The sequence below is a fragment of the Seriola aureovittata genome, chromosome 10 (genome assembly GCF_021018895.1).
Source record: "Seriola aureovittata isolate HTS-2021-v1 ecotype China chromosome 10, ASM2101889v1, whole genome shotgun sequence".
Classification (NCBI taxonomy): Eukaryota; Metazoa; Chordata; class Actinopteri; order Carangiformes; family Carangidae; genus Seriola; species Seriola aureovittata.
The window spans coordinates 18,261,628-18,284,351 of NC_079373.1; the positions used below are offsets into that span (position 1 = coordinate 18,261,628).

At 39.2% G+C, this 22,724-nt stretch overlaps 1 protein-coding gene across 5 annotated transcripts; it reads left to right on the forward strand.

Annotated features, from left to right (window-relative positions):
* Window positions 1–249: 249 nt before the first annotated feature.
* On the forward strand, window positions 250–21,656 carry ppfibp1b (PPFIA binding protein 1b). 5 transcript variants are annotated; one of them, XM_056387346.1, is made up of 27 exons: window positions 250–406; window positions 6,578–6,659; window positions 7,402–7,607; window positions 8,654–8,743; window positions 8,857–8,970; window positions 9,434–9,565; window positions 10,351–10,443; window positions 11,977–12,094; window positions 12,290–12,334; window positions 13,526–13,587; window positions 13,693–13,777; window positions 14,272–14,411; window positions 14,974–15,071; window positions 15,828–15,897; window positions 16,141–16,315; window positions 16,764–16,796; window positions 17,464–17,605; window positions 17,780–17,911; window positions 18,154–18,304; window positions 18,435–18,546; window positions 18,665–18,753; window positions 19,099–19,221; window positions 19,338–19,463; window positions 19,549–19,737; window positions 19,968–20,132; window positions 20,426–20,491; window positions 20,619–21,656. In XM_056387346.1, the coding sequence occupies exons 2-27, from the start codon at window positions 6,590–6,592 to the stop codon at window positions 20,700–20,702; spliced, it is 2,910 nt and encodes a 969-aa protein (XP_056243321.1). In that variant the 5' UTR covers window positions 250–406; window positions 6,578–6,589; the 3' UTR covers window positions 20,703–21,656. The 5 variants fall into 5 exon arrangements, with proteins under 5 accessions (XP_056243321.1, XP_056243322.1, XP_056243323.1 ...); XM_056387347.1 differs by having other exon boundaries at window positions 15,831–15,897; XM_056387348.1 differs by lacking the exon at window positions 16,764–16,796.
* The last annotated feature ends 1,068 nt before the right edge of the window (window positions 21,657–22,724 follow it).

A 22,724-nucleotide genomic window follows, 5' to 3' on the forward strand; every position in this document is an offset into this window, starting at 1 on the left:
GTGATTATTCCTGGTCAGCTTTCACGGGAATAAACAGAGGAATAAAGATTTATTGTTTTCAAGTAATCTTTGTATCCTGTTCATTGTTGACATTAACAGCGAATGGGTTTGTCCAGCAAGAAAGTCTCATCTCCCATCTTTTCCATGCTACAGTGAATGCATCGTATAAAGAAGTGGCTGCTCCCAGGCCAATCCAGGCGGCAGCAGGGCGGGATTTTCCAGCTGTGACGTCCAAAGTTTTCCAGCAACCCTGTCACTTCGACATCATGGCGTAGCGATGTCGACCGACGCGGGGTAGTTCTGGTGGGTACGGAGAAGTTTGGAAACCGAACATTGTGGAATTATTTTAAATCATAAAAGAAAAAAAACAAACGGAAATATATTTATCTCTTGGAGCCGAGTCTCGGTAAGTGAGTTTGTTAATGTTTTGGCTGTGATTTATTATTTCCAGTAACTCAGGTTTAGGAGGAGGTTGCTAACGTTTTGTCGAAACAAACGGCTGCTGTGGCTCGTTCAGATGAATGTGCACGTTTTCCCAGCTTACTAACTTTAAACGGTCACTATTTAGGTTTTTTTTACGATGCTGACATTGTATTAACGGTTCCCAAACGGCCCTTGTACCTCATGGGATACACTCAGGGGGCTTCATGCATAACCACAAGTTACCGGTAGTAAGATTTCACTTTTTTTTCACTTTTTTTCCTACTTTTTTCCACTTTTTTTTTTACATTGGCACAGTGAGAAAAAGTTGTGAGCAAACGTTGTAAACGCAGAATTACACTTCATCCAGCTTTATCTGGAAGGTAATGCGAAGGTTTCACTCAAAGATGTTCATCCTCTCAACTATGGGACAACAGTTGGTTAAACGAAAGATTCCTGACGTGAGAAAGTCGGTCTAACATTAGTTTATGACTGCCACAGCTCCAGACTCTGCCACACTCTGTGGTAAATCAGTCCCATTACCCGAGGCCATATCTTTTTTACATAGACTTTGATTTGCCTTTAGGTGGAGCTGACCGATGAGATTCACTTCGGTACCGAATTTGATGGTGTTAATCAAAGGTGTATTGGCTAAAGCTGTAAACTAAGGCGAGTTGTTTAGAGTTTGTGTCTGGAGTTTTTTTTTTTTTTTTTTTTAAAGCTATGGAATTTGAGCAGCTGTTGTATTGCCCTCCAGTCGACCTCTTAAAACTGTTTGCTCTCTCTTTTCAAACGCTTTCCAAAAATACAGAAATATCTGCAAACCAGATACCAGATGCTCTCAACATAATGATCCTGCAGGACCCACTATATCCCCATCAATTTAATAGTTTTTACACCGATTCACTCCTGCCTGTGCAGTGGAGGAGATTTCATGAGGTTGTTAGGTGTGATGTTTGAGGTGTCTGTTTGTGTGATTTAACTCTGGAGTTTACCTTCAATATGTTAATTACTATTCTGATTTTAGGGAAACCCCCAGGGCTCCTTATTACAGCTTCTTCCCGTCTTTACTGTAGAAAAAAATGCAAGGAATTTATGTTGGAAGAATGCTAAAAAAAAAGTTGAATCCGGCCTGCAAAACTGCAACAAACAAGTGTTTTAGTTATTTTACTAAAATGGAGTGGTGGAGTTGTACACAGCAAACCAACAATTGTGTAACCTTCAGCTGTTTTGATTTACATAACCTAACCCTCTGCTCCACATGTGTACTATTCAGTGTTGCATTTCTTTTTGACTAGATATCAAAGATTACTAACTTATAAGTCAAGTTAAGACACAAGCAGTGCAGTTGTGAGTGATATGAAAAGAATGTGCAATGCTGTCCAACATAAATGAACTGCTGTTGTGATCTTTTGCATACATGCAGGCAGAAAAAATTCTTGAAGATTTTATCGCATGGAGGTTCTTTATTCCAAAAAAAAAAAAGAAAAAGAAAAAAAATCCATCTTTTTTCATTGTGTTTACACTGTATCACGCATTGCCTTGTGTGCTTCTTATTTTTAGTTCCAGGCTGTCTGAAGATAGAGAAAAGTCTCCTTTAGCTCTACACCCATATCTTGTTTTCATATAGGCGTTGTTGTTTGGTGGCATAAAATTAGTGATGGTGTATTCTGCCTGCGTACCTAGGTTGGAAATAGCTACAGGTTATTCCAGAGCAGCGCCCTGCAGGCAGCTGATGAATGCCTCGACTGTCTGCACCCAGCGAATCTTTGCACACAGCCTTCTAACCGCAATGCTTCATTTCATGCACCCTTACACTTGGAGACAATAACATGAGCCCCATCACGAGATTAAGTTGTGGCTGATGATTTGCTCATAATATAATTATTATAAGCAGCCTGTGTATGGCACACCACTGTGCCATAATACACCTACAGAAGATGATGCCTAAAGAAAGGCCTAACTTTGTTACCCTTAAGCATTCTCTGAGGTTTTCAGCGCTGAATTGAGCATTCACTGAGTGAGGTAAAACAGGATGAGGTATGCCAGTCAGATTTAAGCTTTTTCTCTTGGAAACATTGTGTGAAGGTAAAGACTAGGTCAAGGCCTGCATGAATCAAAACATGGAAAGTGTCATTATGTGGTGAAACTTGGACCTATCCCCTCATGTCCACAGATTTATCTTTGTAACCTCAAATAAAAAAAGAAAAACTAAAGCAAAGTGCTGTATGATTTATGTCTGGATTGTAAAATCCTCTCTCCCCAGGCCCTTTTACCACCAGTGCAACTCATCTCAACACAGGCTGTTAAAGCCAGTTGCATGACTGCTGTAAACACTTTACTCCCTCAGAGACAAGTGGCTCCGATGCTTCTATTTTGTTTTCTATTTCCTGTGTGTGCAACACCATAGTTTGCTGACCATTCAACTGAGGAATTACAAGATTCTGTCTTTTTTTATACTTGAGCTCTCTGTCGAGAGCCCAGTGAGGATGGGTTGTGATGGTTCTCTCTCTGCCTGAAGGGACCAGAGCTGATGGATCTGAAAAGCCATTATAGTGATCCACTCTCCCCCCCTTGTGCTCATTATTCTGAGCATGTCTCCATGAATTATATGGCTGTTTTCACCAAAGGGCAAGATTGCTTTTTGAATGTTTTTTTTTTTTTCTTCAGTTTTGTTTTGAGGCTCTTTGGGTCTGAAAAGAAGCAGGAGGCAGGCAGGTGCTGTTGCAAATGCCATGCGTACTGTAGCGATGCCTTGCAGTTTTTCTTTCTGTCTTTTGTCTTCTCATGCCTTTCAGTCAAAATACCCTTATACCATGAACAATAGCCATCTCTGTGTGTCTTATGGTTGGTGGTAAGTGGTGCTTATAGAAGGGCAGACAGTGAGACTTTGTTTTTGAGAATGATTCTTGCTTGTTAGGATGTTTTTGAGATGTCTCCTTTGATAGTAAACTTGCAGATGGAATAAATACTTCACAGAATAATTACTTAATCTGTTTTACGTAATTCACAAAAAAAATTAAAACACAATAGAGCTGAAAAGATTAGTCAAAAAGATAACTGATGGAAAATGAATCTGCAACTATTCAGATAATTGATTAATCATGTCAAACCTTTTTTCTAGTTAAATGCTAAACACTTGGTGCCAGCTGTTCAAGTGTGAGGATTGCTTGCTTTTCTTTGTCATGTATGGTGGTTAACCTGGTTTTACACTGATAGCAATATACCCACATTTTCCATCTGTTTTCTAACATTCTATAAACAATTGATTAAAGGATTAATTGAGAAAATAATCATTAGTTGCTGACCTAAGTGACACACTGGCCTGTAGTCTTTGTGTAGTAAAGACAGTGTAGGCAAAGTCACCTTGTCTGCTTCCTAGACAACTCTCTTTTGTTTACATATGACTCACATACCATGGAGGCATCCCAGCACTTGAGGACACAGTGCAGTTCTCTGTAATTAGGTGTTCTTTGTGCTGGACTTTGTGTCCACTGGATCCAGGATGAAGCCATAGAAGTGCTCAGACAAAGTCTTTACACTTGTTTAGCATTGACTTACACATGGGCAGCAGGTTTCCGAGCAGCATGTCTGGTCTTGGCCTGGTGTGTTTGAAGTTTGTTTGCTGAAAGCCATGTGTTAACCTTACCCATATTTGTCTTTCTGGTGTGAGAGAAAAGCTGACTCAGGTTTTTGAGGGGGATGCCCTGCAGGCCTTCATTCCAGTTTGAGTATTGCTCCAAACTCTGTCTGCCGTCTGCCATTCAAGACTGGATTTCTACTTTTGTATCTGTTGTTGGAGAATAGTGACTTGGCTGTATTTGTTCCGACTTCTGATTCCTGAATCCTCCTGATCCACCGCAGCATGGGTAAATACTCTGAGATGTCACAGTAGTGAAGGTCTGTCCTTAATCTGCTCTGTCTATTGGAAAAGTAAAACCATCCTGGCATTCAGGCAAAGTCTGTTCCAACATTATTTCTGAGCTTAAACTATTAGTTGATGAATCAGTTAGTTGACTAATAGAAAAAATCAGTTGCAATTTTGATAACCGATTATTCATCAAAGTACTTTTTAAAGCTAATTATACTTTAATTTCAGCTTTTAAATCTTGAAATCTAAATCTTAATTTTCTTCACATCTTTGTTTTATGTGATAGGAATCTGCATTAAGATGAAAAAGATAATCAACAGAAAATTACCCTCCAATTACTTTGATAAACCGATTAATTGTTTTAGTCATTTCTCAAGCAAAAATGTCTTACATTTACTCCAGCTTCCAAATGTGAGGATTTGATCCTCTTCTTTGTCATATCATGGTAAACTGAATATCTTTGGATTTTGGAACGCTGGTCAACTACAACAAGCTATTGAAACAGATCACCAGCTCTTAGGGACAAAACCATTAATTGAGAAAATTATCTGAAGATCAATTGATAATGTTTTTTGGTGTGTTGGACAAAATAAGCTATTTGATGTTGGCTGTCAGGAAATGGTGCTGGGTATTTTTGGGAATTTCTGACATATCATAGACCAAATGATTAATCTATGAATTCAGAAAATAATTAATTTGTTATTCAATTCTGATAAGATGCGACTGATGTGCTTCTGCTGAAATGACTCAGTTTCCCAAACAGCAGATCACCTTCCTGTCTTTCGGGAAAAACTGTTAGATTCTGTATAGTACTGTGCCTTTTTCAAATGTCATGGTATACTGTATGTCTGCTTGTCCCATTTGTAGAAGAAGTGGGACAAGCAGTTACTGTAGGCAGTGGGAGACGTATTTTTACCCATTCAGAATTTTATTGTTGGAAACCACTGAGCATTTTACTGCAGAGCTGACTGATGGCATGTTGGTTCTTCTCATCTCCTCTCAGGCTACTGTTGTGACAATCCTTACATTTCAGCGGATGCTTATTTTACACATAATGGAAAAAGTGTCCACAGGAATGCTGAAATAACAGTGTAAGGTCTGTGGGTGGTTTCCATAAAGTTTGAAAATGGTCCTACGTCCCAGTGTTGGGCACTCCCAGGATGTGAGGCAGCTGATTAAAGGAAAAGGTGTGTGTGTGTGCGTGTGTGAGAGAGTGTGAGTGTGAATGTGCAAATGAGTGTCTGTGCATGCATGTTTGTGCATGCATGAATATACAGCAAAGCCTTTTGATTAAACACCCAGAGAGAAAGGGACTGCTGTGCTGTTTGGGCAGATGTCCAAGACTGGGACACTAAAATGTATCTTCACTCAGCTCCAAACAGAGTGTCCAGTGTCCCATTGGCAGGACATTTATTGTGCCAGTATTTTAGGTAAATGGCCTGATTGATATTCTGAAATGCACTATTCATTAGTCTTACTCTGAAAAAATGTACATACGATCTCTGCTGCATAGAGCTCAAGAAGGTAGAATAACTAAGCAGAGCATGCAAGTTTTTTCATTTTCTAAGCTGCCTCATACCCTGGTTATAGCATGATATCATGTAAGTTTTGATGGGGTGCTTTTCTTTGATCTCACTCAGCTTATCCATTTTTATACAGTCAAACCCATCTCACAAACATGCTATTTTACCAGGCACGGCCTTTTTTTAGGCGTAGAGGGTTGCTGAGGATGTACTACAGTTATAGCCTAATTCCTGGGTGGGAATGCTTTGTAATGACATGCTAAACGCCAAAGTAACTGCACTTTTTTTTGGCCTAGAAAGCTGAATACAACTGTAGCTGGTTTGCTGGATTTGTCCTCTTCCTACACTGTTGAAATTCACATCTCAAGCACACAGAGCTGCTGCCACAGTGATTTGTTATTTTGTAGACTAAACTGTTATTGTTACTTCATGGGTGTTAGTGCTTGGCTTGTAGTCACAACAAACATAAATGTTTTAATTTTAAATTCCTTCATGTTTTATTTCAGATTCCTTGTTTTCTTTTTGTGTCATAGGCACATTTCAAGTCCAGTGTCTTTTAATAAATAAAATGTTATTTAAATGCACTGCCTCACCTCTTTTTTCTTTTATTATAGTGCATTTCAGTGCATCATATCAGTGCAACATCTTCATTCTGATGCTTTTCAGAAAAACAGTTAAAATAATCATTTTCAGTTTTCAAAATGACTAGAATACAAGGTGGATGTTTTTTTTTTTTTTACAAGGTTTAATTGTCTCCTTGCAGATTTATCAGTGAATGAAGATGATGTCTGATGCCAGCGACATGTTGGCAGCCGCTCTGGAACAGATGGATGGCATTATAGCAGGTAAGATTCTCCTATGGCATTGTGGAATAACATATATATACATTTGAGGAAAAACTGTGATGGGAGAAACTTTTAGAAGTACAACCATCAATGCAACACTCAACTGATCTGGGCTTTATGGCAGAGTCAGACAGAATCCACTTCTCAGTGAAAGTTTGCAAAAAAGCAGCTAAAGGATCTGCTCTAAATTTCAAATGTCTTCGCAAATGATCTAAATATTTATGTCAATGTGATATTTCAGTTTTTCCTTTTTTTATATATTTGCAAAATAATGGAGTATTGAGTGTAGATTGATGAGGGAGAAAAAAAAGATTTTGTTTTATTTTAGCATAAGTCTAAAACATAACAAAATTGAAGGGTTATGATTACCTAATGGACTGTATATCGAGTTAACCTGGACGTGTTATATAACTCCTCCAGGTTGAGTTAAAATTGATAAGAGTCCATCTGTTGTCTTGTTACGGTTTGTTGCACAGCTGACATTCTGATAGTTATCACGTAATATGTAGAGCTCTATGTTTGTCAGAGAGTGTCAAGCATTTATTCTGTCCATGTTCAACAATGGTACAATATTAAATTTGTACAATTATACTGTATAGCTGTACTATTAAGAACAGTAGCTTTAATCTAAAACCTTCCAAATAATTACTTAGTGAAGTATGAGCTGGTTGATCTCTGTCTGTGTTTTAATTCTAGCTCCTCCTAATATTTTCCTCTCTTCTGTTGTGCTTCTTCACCTCAGGTTCCAAGGCTCTGGACTACTCCAATGGGTTGTTTGATTGCCAGTCACCCACCTCTCCTTTCATGGGCAACCTGCGGGCACTTCACCTTTTGGAAGACCTTAGGGGCGTCCTGGAGTTGATGGACACAGAGGAAAGGGAGAGTCTACGCTGCCAGATCCCCGACTCCACAGCTGATAGTCTGGTCGAATGGCTCCATGGTCACCTGGTGAGAGCCTTGCATGTTGGAAAGACACATAATTACTGCATAAGAGTCATAAGATATGTAAAATAACGGTGCTAGTGAATGAAACTGGCAAAGGTATGAAGGTTTCTGAACAAAAGACCATGAAAATACACATTTTACATGTCAGAATGGATCTTTTTTTTGTCCTCATCAGAATAGTGTAGCCTCAGGGCAGATCAGTTTCACTGGTAATGTCACATAACTGGTTTATCTGAACACAAAACATGTAAAATATAGGACTCATGTTGCTTTTTAAGGGCATGAAAGTGATTCAATTTTGTATGTGCTAATGACATTCAGCTTTTCTTTTTTTTTTTTTAAACTTTGGGTTACTCTGAGATTTCCTTTTCATTTCACCCTTGATATATTTGTGAAGGAAGAAAGACTTGTTGTTGGAATCAGTTTAAGTTGTGTAGTCATGGAAGAGGTTTTGTTTGTGATGATTGGACAGATTGTGCTCCAAACAGCTTTAGCACATCTGGTTTCCTGCTGATGAAGCTCACTCTGTGTGCTGCATTAAAACTCTATGAATGCAGACAAGTGTGGGCAACAATCCTGTGTCCAAGTAGACCACCAACTGGTTTTCTAAGAGAAAACATGACTGTCCCTTTTATGCTGAGTTCCCTGGGAATGCAAGATGAAATGCTGTTGTTGTCAATGTCATAGCCAGTGTGCTGCAAGAAACATGCTGACGTCTTGGGAACCAGAGTGGTGTTTGGGAGAGTGATGGGCTTTAGGCCAGAGTTTTTGTGTAATGCTGTAACTCACTCTCTGTACAGCAGTCTGAATTTGAGCCTTCTGCTCAGCCATGTAAGGTTTTGTTTGTGCTGGGTGAAGCAGTGTAACCAGTCACACTTTGATATGAAGCATTTCATCTGCGATCATTACTAGGCACTGAAACCTTCAAGGTTTTTAGATCAGCAGAATGAATTAACTTACCCGCACCACTTACCCATGTCTGAATTTTTCAAGGACTAAAATCACCTTCTGGTTCTTTGTCTAATCCACATTTTCTTCTGTCCTTGCAGTCCAACGGACACGTCTCTCTGGCTGGGGGTGACCACTACCAGGAAAGGCTTTCCCGAATAGAGAGTGATAAGGAGTCTCTGGTGCTTCAGGTACCCATCCAGCAATGCTTATACCAAATCACAAATCCCACATTTATACTTAAACTACAGAGACATATAAATGTCTGTTTTTTAAAAAGGAGTAATGGCTTGGTTTCATGCAGGTGAGCGTGCTGACAGACCAGGTGGAAGCTCAGGGTGAGAAGATTCGGGACCTGGACTTGTGTTTGGACGAGCATAGGGAGAAACTCAATGCCACTGAGGAGATGCTGCAACAGGTGTGTTTGTGTGTATGCCTGTGTGTGTGTGTGTGTGTGTGTGTGTGTGTGTGTGTGTGTGTGTGTGACTGTTTCATATGTAATACACCTCAGGACAAATTCTTTGCACACAAGACCAAGAGACACCATACATTCAGCTGAAAGACCTGAGGTCACCTCATCATGTTTGTCATAGGAGAGGTTTCTCCTTGTGTTTGCGGTCAGCTACTGAGATCATGCTGGCAGCTATTCTTGTCCACCCTTAGAACTAAGCAATGAGCCTTCATATTTTTGGAAATCATCACCATACCATTGTAGGACAAACAAAAAAGACTACACACAATGCTTTCTGGTGACCAGATTACTATTTTAGATATTTACAAAAATGATACCTATATTGCTAATGTTATTTGTGCTTCCTATAACAACTACATGGCAGCCACAAAGTTTTTTTGTGTAACAGTCTTCATTTATGATATTGTAGGAGCTTCTGTGCAGAAGTGCACTCGAGACCCAGAAGCTTGAACTGATGTCTGAAGTGTCCAACCTAAAGCTGAAGCTAAATACCATGGAGAAGGAGAGAGTGGACTTTGATGACAGATTTAGGGACAGCGAGGTATGTGAGCTAATTCTTAGGACAGGAACCCTCTTTGTTTCTGCATGTGTCCTTACTCTCTCGCCTAAGTACACACACACACACACACACACACACACACACACACACACACACACACCAAACAAACACTCATTCATGTTGTCTGACACCTGTGTGGGAGAGGGATGTCTTATTTTACTGTCAGTCTTGAAGCAGCTGTGTGTTGAGTAAGAAAAACAGTCAGAGCATTCACAGAACTAGCCATGAAAAATATGCCTGCTGTGTTTGTGGTTATTATAGATGAAAGACTGTGGTGTGCAGAGGGTTCACCTTTTGTTTTTGATTCTATTTGGATTTGTTGCCCTCTGGTCAAAAGCTTTACAATCGTTAAGATGTCAATCATTAGTTCATTAGAGATGGGGAGATGAACCATGCAGAATACTTGGAACACTTTCAAACATGTCATGTTAGTGCTGTAGCAGCATGGATGTCACTTCCACTCCACTAGAACAAAAAGTTTCTGTCCATGTTGGACCTCACAGCACATAAATCACTTCTTTTCCACGAGCAGCTTCCTCTAATTGTATCACTGCTGCGCTTTGAAGCATCTGCTAGCTAAGGAATGAAAAACATTAAAAGCAGGGAAGAAGAGTTCTGCACCAATGTCTCAATTCATCTTTCTTACATTCATCTTATTTATCACTAGCTCTTAGAGTCATATGCAGATCCAATTAAATGGCTTCAGCATTTTAGGTTTGTTTGCTATTTTACTACCTTTCTCTGATATGAACTTTTTATGCTTTTAGGATTTGATTCTTGAAATCAACGAACTGCGGTACAGATTGACAGATCTGGAGAGTGAAAAACTACTGTACGAAAAGAAACTGAAATCCACAAAGGTGAGTTGTCACAGTGAAGTTTGCACACTCCCAGTGTTTATATGAAAAACTATTCATGACTACTCATTTATCTCCAGGAGCTGTCTTCTTTAGCTAAACTAACTCTTTGGTAGGGAACCCCTTGTGGATGAAATGGTTTTAAAAACAACAAAACTAAAATGGGCCACTTCACTACTGAACCACTTTACTAGAATATTCATGTCCCCTAAAATCAAAGCTTTACTCTCCTTTCATGATCCAGAGAAAATCGTTCATGCCATCATCTTGTTCTTCTTTGATTACTGAAGCTCTTGTGCACACCTATTGTGCATCATTATTAGTCCAGTCAAAAAGACATCACATCAACTCGTTTTCTGCTTCTATGATTTATTCATTTTATTCATGATTTATTCTGGTTCAAAGAGTCTGGTGGCTGTTTTTAAAGCACTGAATTGAGTTATTTGTGATTGTTATGACCCCGTTTGATCTGTAGGATACCTTGTTCATTGGATATGAGGGTGTAAGATGTTGCATGTTTTATCTCGGTTAAAACTTAAGGAGGAACTGCACCTTTGCATTTACTAACAACAGAGCGTAAATCTGCTCTTTAACTTTTGACTATATTGATCAACAAGGTCTATTTTTGAATCTGCTTTATATTGTAAATATCTTGGTTTGAATCTTGGGTATTCCACCTACTTGACCTCTTTTATCTTTCACTTCTTGCATCCCTATTTTCTCTTTCTTCCTTGATTTGTCTCTCTACTGCTAGTCACTAATGGCCAAGCTTTCTAGCCTGAAAATCAAAATGGGCCAGATGCAGTATGAGAAACAGAGGAAGGAGCACAAACTCCAGGCTCTGAAGGTTGGCTTACTCAGGATGACTGTTGTGCTTGCCGTATGATTATGGTTTTTGACCTCTCCCTTTGGCTCCTGTACTGTTTTTATTTTTGAGGGGAAAAAATCATTAAATATATTTTACAGCAGTTTTCTTTTTACCCCAAAATATTGTCATATATTTCAAACAATTAAGTAATGAAGTTAATTTACTGAACTCTGCCATACAGTGATATGCAAAAAGTAAAGTGTTGTCAGAAATACCACTTTTTTTTAAGTCTGCTTCCACAAGGCTTGATTGAACTGATGTTCAATCAAGCATTCACATTTTTCAAACCACAGGTATGCTTCAGTTTTGGCAGGATTTCTGTTTTTCTGTGTGTGTCTTTTATCCCTCTTTATACTCAGCCCACTGATTTCCTTCATCTTCATTAAAATCTCTTTACAATTTAATTTTTCTGTATCCATGCTTGATACCTGTTCTGGTTACATAAACATGCCTCCTGTGTTTGCCACTACTATAGCCCTCCCAGACATCAGTCCTTACCACCCACCTCACACAAGATACCCCTCAGAACAGGTGTGGCCTGCGTGTCTGTATGCCACGTCAGCATCTGTGAACCTTTGTGTTGTGGTTTGTTTGTAATGTGGAGGTAAGGTGGGGGAGGTGGCGTCTGTGTAGAGGAAATATCCTCACTGTTGTCCTCTGTTGGACAGGAGGAGCTAGCTATACTGAGGAGGCAGCTGGAGGGCAAAGACGGAGACATGAGGAGACTACAGGATGAGACGGGCTTCAAAGCCATTGCCTCGAGCAGTGCAGATCCCTCAGAGAGAGGTGGGAAAGCCAGTCAGGTCATAAGCCACACTGAAGATGAGCATGCATGATGTTTAACCTCACATGTACAACTTAATGTTATATGATTGAGTGGTAATGTCTGTGTATAGCAAGCAAAGCACTAGGCTAAGTCCTACAAGAAGTCAGAATCTGCAACCAACCAGTTTTTGTTTCATAATTCTTTGTCCTGTTTAGTCTCTCATCCAGATGAAACTCTTAGAAAGAGGCTGAAAGAAAAACGTAAGGGGGGTTTTTATGTTTGTGTTCATCATTGCACTTGCACCATTCTCAACCCGTTTGCATGAACGAGCATGAGCCATCTGAACTCTGCTTGTCCATTATAACCCATTGGAGTGCTAATACCTGACCACAGAGCACCACCCGTCTTAAACTTTTAAAACTTTTATTTTTCTGATTTTTGAACTGAACAAATCTAAGGTCATCCAAAAGCCCTTTTCAGGGTGTTTTCAGTGTCCCTCCTGGAACAGCAACAAGGAATGTCTGCTTTTGTGTTTCAACAGGAATGAGGAATGAACTGTTTTGTTTGTCATAACTATTCAGGCTGCTCACTCATCCTCCTGCCTCATGTCCTCCCAACAATAATCACCTCCTATACCCCTCAATATCTGTCCCCAAACTCCTCTATACCTTCAACTGCTCACACCAACAAGCAGTGTGTGCCCTGCTAACCTTTATTGTTGTTGTAATGTCGTGTTCAGTGTTGTGTGACAGTATCTTTGTTGTGAGTGCTGTCTTCATATCTGTGCCTTCCCCCATCAGTGATCTTTCACTTAAGTAGAACAATTTCATTTCAGTCAGTGCACACACTCCCTCCACCATGACTCTTCACATATTGTAGTCTACAGTACAAGAGTAGGCCATAACAGGGGTCCTCAATCAACACTTCTTTTATTGTTTTTGTCAGATTAATATTATATACATCACACATCTTCATACAAGTTTAAAAATATTGACCAACGTGCGCTAGTTTTCTGTTAGAGAACACATTGAAGTTCATTTCTTTTGGAGATGTTTTGGGATCTATGGGGAAAAGTCTTGAGTAAAACTAAGATTGTTAATGTTGAGGGTTGTCTGTTCACAGAACCTTATGGCAGAGTGTGTGTTCTGAAAAGTGAAATGCTCTACGAAAGTGAAATATGTGAAATACCTGCTCACACAAGAATTTGGTATATCAATTTAAAGATTTAAAAAAAAACAAACAAAAAAAAAAAACAACAAAGACTGCAGCTGTTATGTTACTGGAATGATGGTCTGTAATATTGCAGCCAGTATGGTTAGAATGTATCTTTCAGTTTCACCCTGTGTGTTCAGGCTTTTTTTCTTTTATTATACATCCCCACTCTTCACCCTCCTCAATCTTCACACCATGAGCGCTACAGTCTGTCTGTAATAATTTTCTTTCCTTACTAGATGTGGAAGTGCAGAGAATGAAAAAGGCAGTTGAATCATTGATGGCAGCCAATGAAGAGAAGGTACATTTGACATGTTGTGATTCGTTTTTTATCGCACCAGGTGCTTCAACTCTCTTCCTGAAAGATTTGCCTCGCTGTGCGTTTTAATCATCTTTTTCTTTGCAGGATCGTAAAATTGACGAACTAAAGCAGTCGCTACTACGGTATAAGAAAGTTCAAGACATGGTGATGTCAGTGCAAGGTAAAAAAGGTGAGACATTGCTTCTGTCATGGTAGATGAATAATATTAATTTAATGTCAGAGATAAAGAAGTATTAAATAAAGTCAGCCTCGAAAACAGGATGTTTGATTTTGGATGGTTTACATTAACCACATATTGTTTATACTTTATATCATGATTTCCAATTTTCCAAGCAACCAGTGGCCATATTTCAATATAATTGGAAGTTCACCTTGCAGGGACTTGACGCTACAGATTTTCATTGTTATAGATTTTTTCTATTTGCCTACTTGTTTTTCCTATGGATATATTTGTATTTCTCTGAGCTGGCTGTTTGCTGCTATATACAACTCTGCTCTTAAGCTTTCTGCAGAAAATTTCTTTGACTTTATTTTTAGACTGTTTAGCTAACCTTTGCCTTTTCTCGGGTGAGTTGATTAATGCCAAATAAAACAGCTGATTCTTACTTTACATGACAACTTATACATTCTTTTCTGTTATATCTTGTTCATTCTCCACTCAAGAGAAAACAAAAGATAACGAGTATGCTGAGAATCATGCTGATGTTTGCCTCGCGCTCATGTCAACCAACCCCATGTCTGTGGAACCAGAAAAGCATGAAGTTACAGATGTTCTGCAACTGAAAAGGAAGAGCCCAGATGATGTTTGTACAGTATAATATGATCTTGCATTCACAAGTGGGGGGGGGGGGGGGGTTTATTGGAAGAGCAAATACTAACAGGATACAGCATGACAAAATAAGAATTTAAACAATACAGAAAATGTGGCATATAAAACATAATTTCACAAGCAATTTCACTGTTTCAAAAATGTAGAATATGAGCTATAAGATATTTAAAGTGTTCATTTCTAAACACATTTTTAGTGATGCTATCTTTTTAATTTATTGCTAATTACTAAGTGGCTCTAGCTCTTTACCTTTTTGCCCTCAAAGAACTTCAAATCTCATTAACTCTAAAATGGCCAGTAAAACACTAATAGCTCCCTTTAATTTCACACTTTTTAAATGAGTGTTGAGGGGCTCGTCATCCAATTAATTAAATATAATCTCCTGTCAGTTCACTAAGCACGAGCACCGATTTAGACTGCTGTGTTCTTGAGGCCTCAGGAGAATATATATGTTAATGTTTTAAGACGGTGCACATTTAAAGCTTTTACGCAGTCTAATTTTGACTCTTTTTTTTCTCATTCTCATCCGTGCTTAGCTGGACAGTCTCAATGGAGTGGGTGAAGAGCCTTTGGCTACACCAAGCCCTTCGGACCCAGAACAAGTATGTGAGTCCACACCAACAGATGTAGAAAGGTAAAGTATGAGAAAAGACCTACTCGCATTCATCGCTTTACTCCATGCTAGAGCTCAACCAATGTAGGTTTTTGTTAAAGCAGAGACTAAACATTTTTTACTCAACTTATATATATATATGATGTGCGCCTACTTATTTCCATGAATGAATATTGATAAATAAAAAGCTCGATGTGTGGCTGATGTGTGGCTGAATCTGACAGGGACATATTGAGTTAGCTGGGGCAATTAATATGTGCATGTGGTGTTTTAGTTACTAAATAGTTAAATCAGGTTTTAAGAGAATTAGACCCATTATAATGTCTTAAATACTACAAAACACATTGGTTTTGAAAATTAGTGTTTTGTTCCAGTAAAACAAGGAAAAATGCTTTGACTTAATAGAAGAGACAGGGGTTTAACTTTTTACAGTATTATTTTGAATACATACTTGCATAGTCTATGTATTAGTAAATATTTCAACATGTTTATATTAAAATAATGCTGTGATCACAATATTTTGTCTATACCATTCACATTTACCACTATGTGTTAAGTGCTGCTGTACACTGTCTACACTGTCCATTTACTGCAGTGATACAGAGTGTGAGGAAGTGTGTCTGTAGCCCTCTTTACCTTCCACATGAGAACAATGTGTGTAACAGTTCATATCATGTAGCCCCACACTGCTGCTTCTCATGACTGTATGAGACAAGCTTACTATCTCAGCTACACTGCCATGAGTGAAGTGTGTATTGTTATGGTTTGTCATTTCAGCAGCCATGATACTACAAAGGCTGGAAGCCAGGACCACCTGGATAGGAGCGACAGGAGCAATAATGAAAAGGTAAAAAAAAAAGAAGAAGTTATATCTGCGAAAAAAGTTTTTTTCTTTTTTATTCGTGAGATTTGCAAAAAATATATGTATATCATTACTTTTCAGAAAAGTATTGTTATGAATAAATATATGTAGACCTTAAGGCTAACCACAACCGCACCTTGTTACATTAGAATGTTCTATTTTATGAGAATTTCCAGCACAGCATGTGTTAACACTGCTGTATGTGAGAAATGTTTTTTTTTCTTTCAGAATACAAGTGAAGAAATCATTAAGATGAGTGAAAAGCCACCTTTGTGTCCCTCTGCCACCTTGCCTGCCAACATAGAGGACGACAGCTTTGGCTCGAGAAAGGCTCGTTCATCCTTTGGAAAGGGTTTCTTCAAGATCCGCGGGGGCAAGAAGACAGCCAGCACTCCTAACCTTGGTAAGAACATACCACATCATTTGGCAGCCAGATAAAGAGTTATGTCTACAAGGTGACTCAGTCTGTATTTGATGTCATTGTGTGTGACGTTAAGTTAGCTGTGGAACAGACTGGCTGTGCACTACAGTGTGAGATTTTCTTGGAGATTTTTCTTCCACTGAGGAACACATTTTATTTTCCCAAGCCACACCCATGGAGTATACTGTATGGACCATAATTTGCAGCCCACACAAACTGGTCCACATTTAATTATGGAAATCTGTTTCTGTGCTGTTGTATGCCCTGTGTCCAATGTATGTCTTTTTTGTGTGAACTTTACACATGTATGTCTGTGTTTTTTCCACCTCCACAATCATGTTGTTTTTTCAATCATAATTTCTGCCCTCTTGTCTTGTTCTTTTTCTGTTGGACCCTGTCGTGTGTTGTGTGTACTTTGTAACACATGAAGATCGCAGCCGGAGTGCAAGTGCGCCTATGCTAGGTACAGTATAGACCGCAGGTCATTGTAGGGTTGCAGTAGTTCTCCAAATAAAGCCAAGGAATCTACCGAATATATCCTGTATGACTGTACATCTGTGCCTTTTCTAAACTCATTCATCAGCTGACATCTTTTTATCATCACGTTTCAGTAGCTGCAGTGCTTTAACTACCACACCCTTTCACACACTTTTTTGCTCAAATGCTGTTTGTGCAACATACAGTCCGTCTGTTGTGTATGTTGATTTGCCTGTGTGCCTGCATGTATTTGTTTACACACTCTTATTTTTGTTAAAGCCTTCCCCAACCACAAATCTGTGCTCAGATCCAGATTATCAGCTAAAATGGTTTATTTGGATCTTGAATGCCCCCCTCCCTCCCCCACTAAAAAGATTAAACAAAACAACTAATGAATTTCCTTTTTATCTAATGAAACTATTTTATTCCAGTCTTGGTGAGACATCAGCTGTGTCTGAAGCATGTATACTAAAGAGGCTTTTGCTTTTAATGCCCACCACCATGACCCCTCAGTCTGTCTAGGTCTAGGAGTGGTCATGTGTCTGTCTTGAGTGTTTTCTTGCCCCATGCAGCAGCTGTCTCCAACGATCTGTGTATGTCTCCCACACTGATGCTCATGATGCTGATAATATTCTGGGCATTTGTTTGTACAGCTGAAACGGAGCGACAGGGCACTGACCATTTGGATCTGGCCGGGCTGCCACAGAGGTCGACTAACAGCGACAGCACCCACACACTCCCTACGACCCCAGAGAGCAGGAAAAAATCCAAGGGGATAAAGAAACTTTTTGGGAAGTGAGTAGAAAATGACATGAGAATCTTGACTTCTTGATTTTTAGTAACTCTTAAATTAAGTATAAGATTAATAGATACAAATGTAATTCTTTCATATTTAGCCAGAAATATGAAAAATGTACAATACTGTGTGTGAGTGTTCAAATGTTTAGACTTGAATGTCATGTTTTTAAGGTTAAAAAGAAGCCAGTCTACCACATTTAACTTGGATGACAACCTACCGGAGGGGGAGTTCAAGAGGGGTGGAGTGCGAGCCACAGCGGGACCCAGACTGGGTTGGTCTCGTGACCTACAGCAAGGCAGCAAGTAAGTCTGTGCTTCCAGCCTGATTAATTAGACCGTGGTTTTCTTGTTTTTAATGTGGCATACATTGAAATTTAGAGATAATGCAGGATTTTTGACAACGCAATCTTTGTCAAAGATGCATGTAATATATCTTGCAATTTAAACTTGTGTTTGTTTCTTATCTTTTTGTACTGTTTCAAGGGTGTGTCTACATACCTTTTGAAAGTTTTTGCTTCTCTATTCTATTCTGTTTTATTTCTTAGTGATGTTGATGCCCCCTTTGCGCGCTGGTCAAAGGATCAGGTGTGTGACTGGCTGCAGGAGCAGGGTCTCGGTCTTTATGTGAACATGGCTCGTGTATGGATCTCCTCTGGACAAACTCTGCTACAGGCCTCACAACAGGACCTGGAGAGGGTGAGATGAAGCAGAAGAATTTAATAAGTTTACTAAAGCTGGCGGGCAGGCAAAGTCTTCTTGTTGTTGAACTGTACGGTGTAGTACCCGGGGATGTGTAGTCCTTACTTGTCGTCTTGTGGACGTTTAGGAGCTGGGCATCAAACACCCGCTGCACAGAAAGAAGCTGCAGCTGGCTCTGCAGGCCCTCGGCTCAGAGGAGGAGGATAATAAGGGAAAGCTGGACTACAACTGGGTGACGAGTGAGTACCAGCTGTCAGTTAACTAACTAACTAACTGCTGGTTAGGAAATCTGATGTAGATTTTGTGATTTTTTTCTTTTTCTCTTCATGACACTTTGCTCATTCTTCTTCCTTTCAGGATGGCTGGATGACATCGGTTTACCTCAGTATAAGACTCAGTTTGATGAGGGAAGGGTGGATGGTCGCATGCTGCACTACATGACAGTGGTGAGTGTTGGCAAGAGACATGCGCTTCTTCCAGAGACCCTGCGGAAAAGTAAGTCTGACGACTCCAGTGCCATCTCACATTAGGATTACTGCACAGAGAGTCTGAGCTCCAGTGGAGATGGCCTGGTCTCAACCTCTGTGATACTTGTGACAAAGCTGAGGCCTCTGGCTCTGTTCAAACTATGATGTCTTTGCAGAGGTTTCTGTGCCAAGGAATCTTGATTGTTCGCTGCACTCAAATGGCTCCTATGTTATTTAATAATATACTTAGTCACAGCTTCAGCAGAACTTTGTTTATTGTTTGAATTTTACAGTAAGTCATTAATGTCTTACTTTGTCCCTCAGGATGACCTGCTTTCTCTGAAGGTGGGAAGTGTCCTGCATCACCTCAGTATCAAGAGAGCTATACAAGTGCTGCGACTCAACAACTATGAGCCCAACTGCTTGCGTCGTAGGCCATCTGATGAGGTTTGAGCAACCTGTTCTACTGTTTGACATTTTGTAATGCAAAGCAGTATGTAAACATACTCTTTATTTGTTAAGTTGTGATGTATTCACCCTTTTTCTGCACTTTGTTGCCATAGAACAACATTACTCCAGCAGAGATTTCCCAGTGGACCAACCACAGGGTGATGGAGTGGCTGCGGTCTGTGGACCTTGCTGAATACGCTCCCAACCTAAGAGGCAGCGGTGTGCACGGAGGCCTGATGGTGAGAGAGTCGGATGTTCAGTCTTTCTGGGAAATGCAGACTCTCCCCAAATGTACCTACTCCTAAACATCGCCCCTTTCCTCAGGTTCTGGAGCCACGGTTCAACGTGGAGACCATGGCGTTGCTGTTGAACATCCCCCCGAACAAGACTCTGTTGCGACGCCACCTTGCCACACATTTCAACCTGCTCATTGGCTCAGAGGCCCAGCAGCTCAAACAGGAGTGTCTTGAAAACCCAGACTACACTCTGCTTACTGCCACCACCAAGGTCAAGGTAACACACAGTTTACTGATGGATAGATTGTCTATGTTTCTAAATAGTCCTGCTAGTGCCTGGACTACACAGGAAAGAGAAAATTAAATCTTAATTTAATTACAGACAAAAACAAAAAATTATTTTGAATTAATTGAAAAGATTTTTGAGCAACATGTACACTGCTCTTTGTATGTCTAAGTGTAGCTATATAAATGTGGCTTTGTCTTCTCTCTCCTCATCCATACCAGCCAAAGAAACTGTCGTTTGGTAGCTTTGGGAGTCTGAGGAAGAAAAGGCAGGATGAGAACGAAGAATACGTGTGTCCAATGGATGTGGAGATGCCAAAGGGAAGAAGTTTCCAGAAAGGCTTCGAGCTCCAAATCTACGAGGACGACCTTGACAGGCTAGAACAGGTGATTTTGTGCTTCAAAGAGCACATTGAATAATTTTGTATCACTGAAACCATAAGCAGTTATACTGTCGGTATAATTGCATGTAATGTACATCTGAAATTGACGTGCATCATTTGGAAAAATAACTGTAATTTTAAATTTAATGAGGTTGATCATATTTCTCTATTGTGTGTGCATTTTCACCAGTGTTGCTTGGAGAGTGACTTTTTTCATATTCAGTAGAAGTATCTGGTTTGTATAATCTACTGTGAGTCTGAGTTTATTGAGTCTGAGAGCTGCTTCTCTTTCCACAGATGGAGGACTCTGAGGGAACTGTGAGACAGATTGGAGCTTTCTCCGAGGGTATTCAAAACCTGACGGTAAGAATCAGAAGTCTGATCAGGACACATAGCACATTGTACTCATCAATACCATTCTGTCAATGTATTTAACATTTTGATTGCAAGGTTAATGTTTTTTTTATAACTGTACTGTGTCTTTTACCAGAGCATGCTGAAAGATGATGAATTCTTTAAAGAGATTTCAAATTCGCCGAATCCCAGTGTAACAGATGAGGACTCTAACGCATGAGACTGTCAGCACCACAAGACCTGGTCCTGCTGTGAATGAAACTCTGTGCCAACCCTCTCCACCCGCACACGAACTTGTCTCAACAAACCCCAAAAATGCTCCCACATTTCTTTTAAGTGCTACATTCAGAAATGAGCCAAAAGTATTATAGTGTCTTTCTTTTATCTGTTCTAAACAATGGTGTTGTGAAAGCATACAGTCCAGTATCCACTATTACTCCTGAACTTTGTCTCCGTTATTGTTGTCTGATGACAGAGGGAACATTAAGGGCAACACCACTGCTTGCCTGCCAGCTGGTTTCTGGAGATATTTATGTACTGGCATCTTTCTTTTTATAACAGAACTGAAATGTCAACCAGCACAAGGTGAACATCTAGAATATGCCAATATAGATTTAATATATGTCTTCTAAATTGCCTTTTGACTGTAGAAATTTTGGGAAAAAGAGATGGACTTCATAGAAGTAAAATGCTGAGCAGATTTCCCCATTTTTAGAAGTTAGTGTAAAGTAATAACTCTGAAACAGCTGCTACGTTTTCTACAGAATTAAACCCTGCTAATTCATTCATTGATAATTGTCTTATATTTTATCCTATTCTGAAAACTGAACAGGTTTTGACTCAACAGTAATACTCTGCATGTATTTGCACCAATACATATGACGCAGTACAAAGCCTAATGAATTTCATTGCATGGTATTGAATCCAACACATCCATATATGAGTTTGTCATTTATTTTATATTATTTGAAGCATAAATTGATTTTAATGGAAATCTGTTGGCTTACACAGAGTTATTTTTGGAAAAGTGTTGTGGCATATTCACATCTGTGAGATAAGATAATGTGTCAAAGTAATAATGTTGTAATGCAGCCCTCGACCATACCTAAGAAGATGGTGTTTTCTTTTTTAACGTTTATCCGGTTATTAAGTTCAATAAAATAAGTTAAATCAATCGGGTGTTTCCTCAAATATCAAGTCTTTAACACATGATGAGAGCAACGAGAATCATGAGAAAGTTGCTCATTTCACTGATGAATGATGAAAAGCAAACTACATGTGTCCTAAAAACATGGTCATCAAATAATTAAGCAGCCTGTATAAGTCTGAATTTTTCACTACATTGAATACAGGTATTATATCAATTGCACTCTTCTGTATTTATATCATAGCTCAACTCTGATCTTTATGACCAGTTGTTTGGAGAATTCTGCATTGAGCAAACTGAAGGACATGGGCAGTATGTTAGGAGCCGGAAGAGGACAGAATAATCAAGCACCACATTACAAACAACCCAGAGGTAACTACACTGTAATAAAGATTTTAGGTTTCAAAGCTTAATTATTAGACAAAAAAAAATTAAATCGTGTCTTTGAGTGTCCAGAAGCTTTGAACAGCTTTTATTTAGGGTTGTGTCGTTTTCCCCACTTTATGCAATCATTTATGTGATGCTGAAATTTAGAAATTGGTGGCACTGCATTTTCAAAAATTTGCTCTGCCTTTTGATTTTCCAATATAACATCAATTGCAAAAGTAAAAGGTTTTTTTTGCATTGTTTGATCAAACTAAGAATCTTTGTAGAAATGTGGTTCACTTGTAGTTTTTGAAGTGGCAGTTCAGGGTTTTCTTGACTGAGAAGCAAAAGAAGAGGTGAAGAACACTTAAGAGCAGTCTCAAGTTATGACGTGCGCTTTGATAAAGGAAAAGCTGCCTTCAATCTACTTTTCACAGAATTTAGTTTCTTGTTGAATTCGTCTCTGCACAGTTTTAATCATTTTGAATATCAAGGGAATCCCTTCCAAATTTGGCACAAATGTCCATTTGCACTTCGATTTCGGTGATCCAAGGTGAAGTTCACTGTGACCTTGCAAAACACTTTTTTGGCTTCTTGAATGTGACATTCCCCTCTTGAGGGAATTTCTTCAGATTAAGTACAAACATTCACTGTGGCCTCAAAAAACATGTTTTTGGCCATAACTCACAAATTCATACGCTTATTATGACACAATTTAACACAAAAAAG

Coding starts and splice junctions, on each gene's coding strand:
- ppfibp1b (XM_056387346.1), top strand. CDS start 6,590: ATGAAGATGATGTCTGATGCCAGCGACATGTTGGCAGCCGCTCTGGAA. Junction 12,095..12,289: donor TGCAGATCCCTCAGAGAGAG/GTGGGAAAGCCA, acceptor TGTCCTGTTTAG/TCTCTCATCCAGATGAAACT. Junction 19,222..19,337: donor GTCGTAGGCCATCTGATGAG/GTTTGAGCAACC, acceptor TTGTTGCCATAG/AACAACATTACTCCAGCAGA.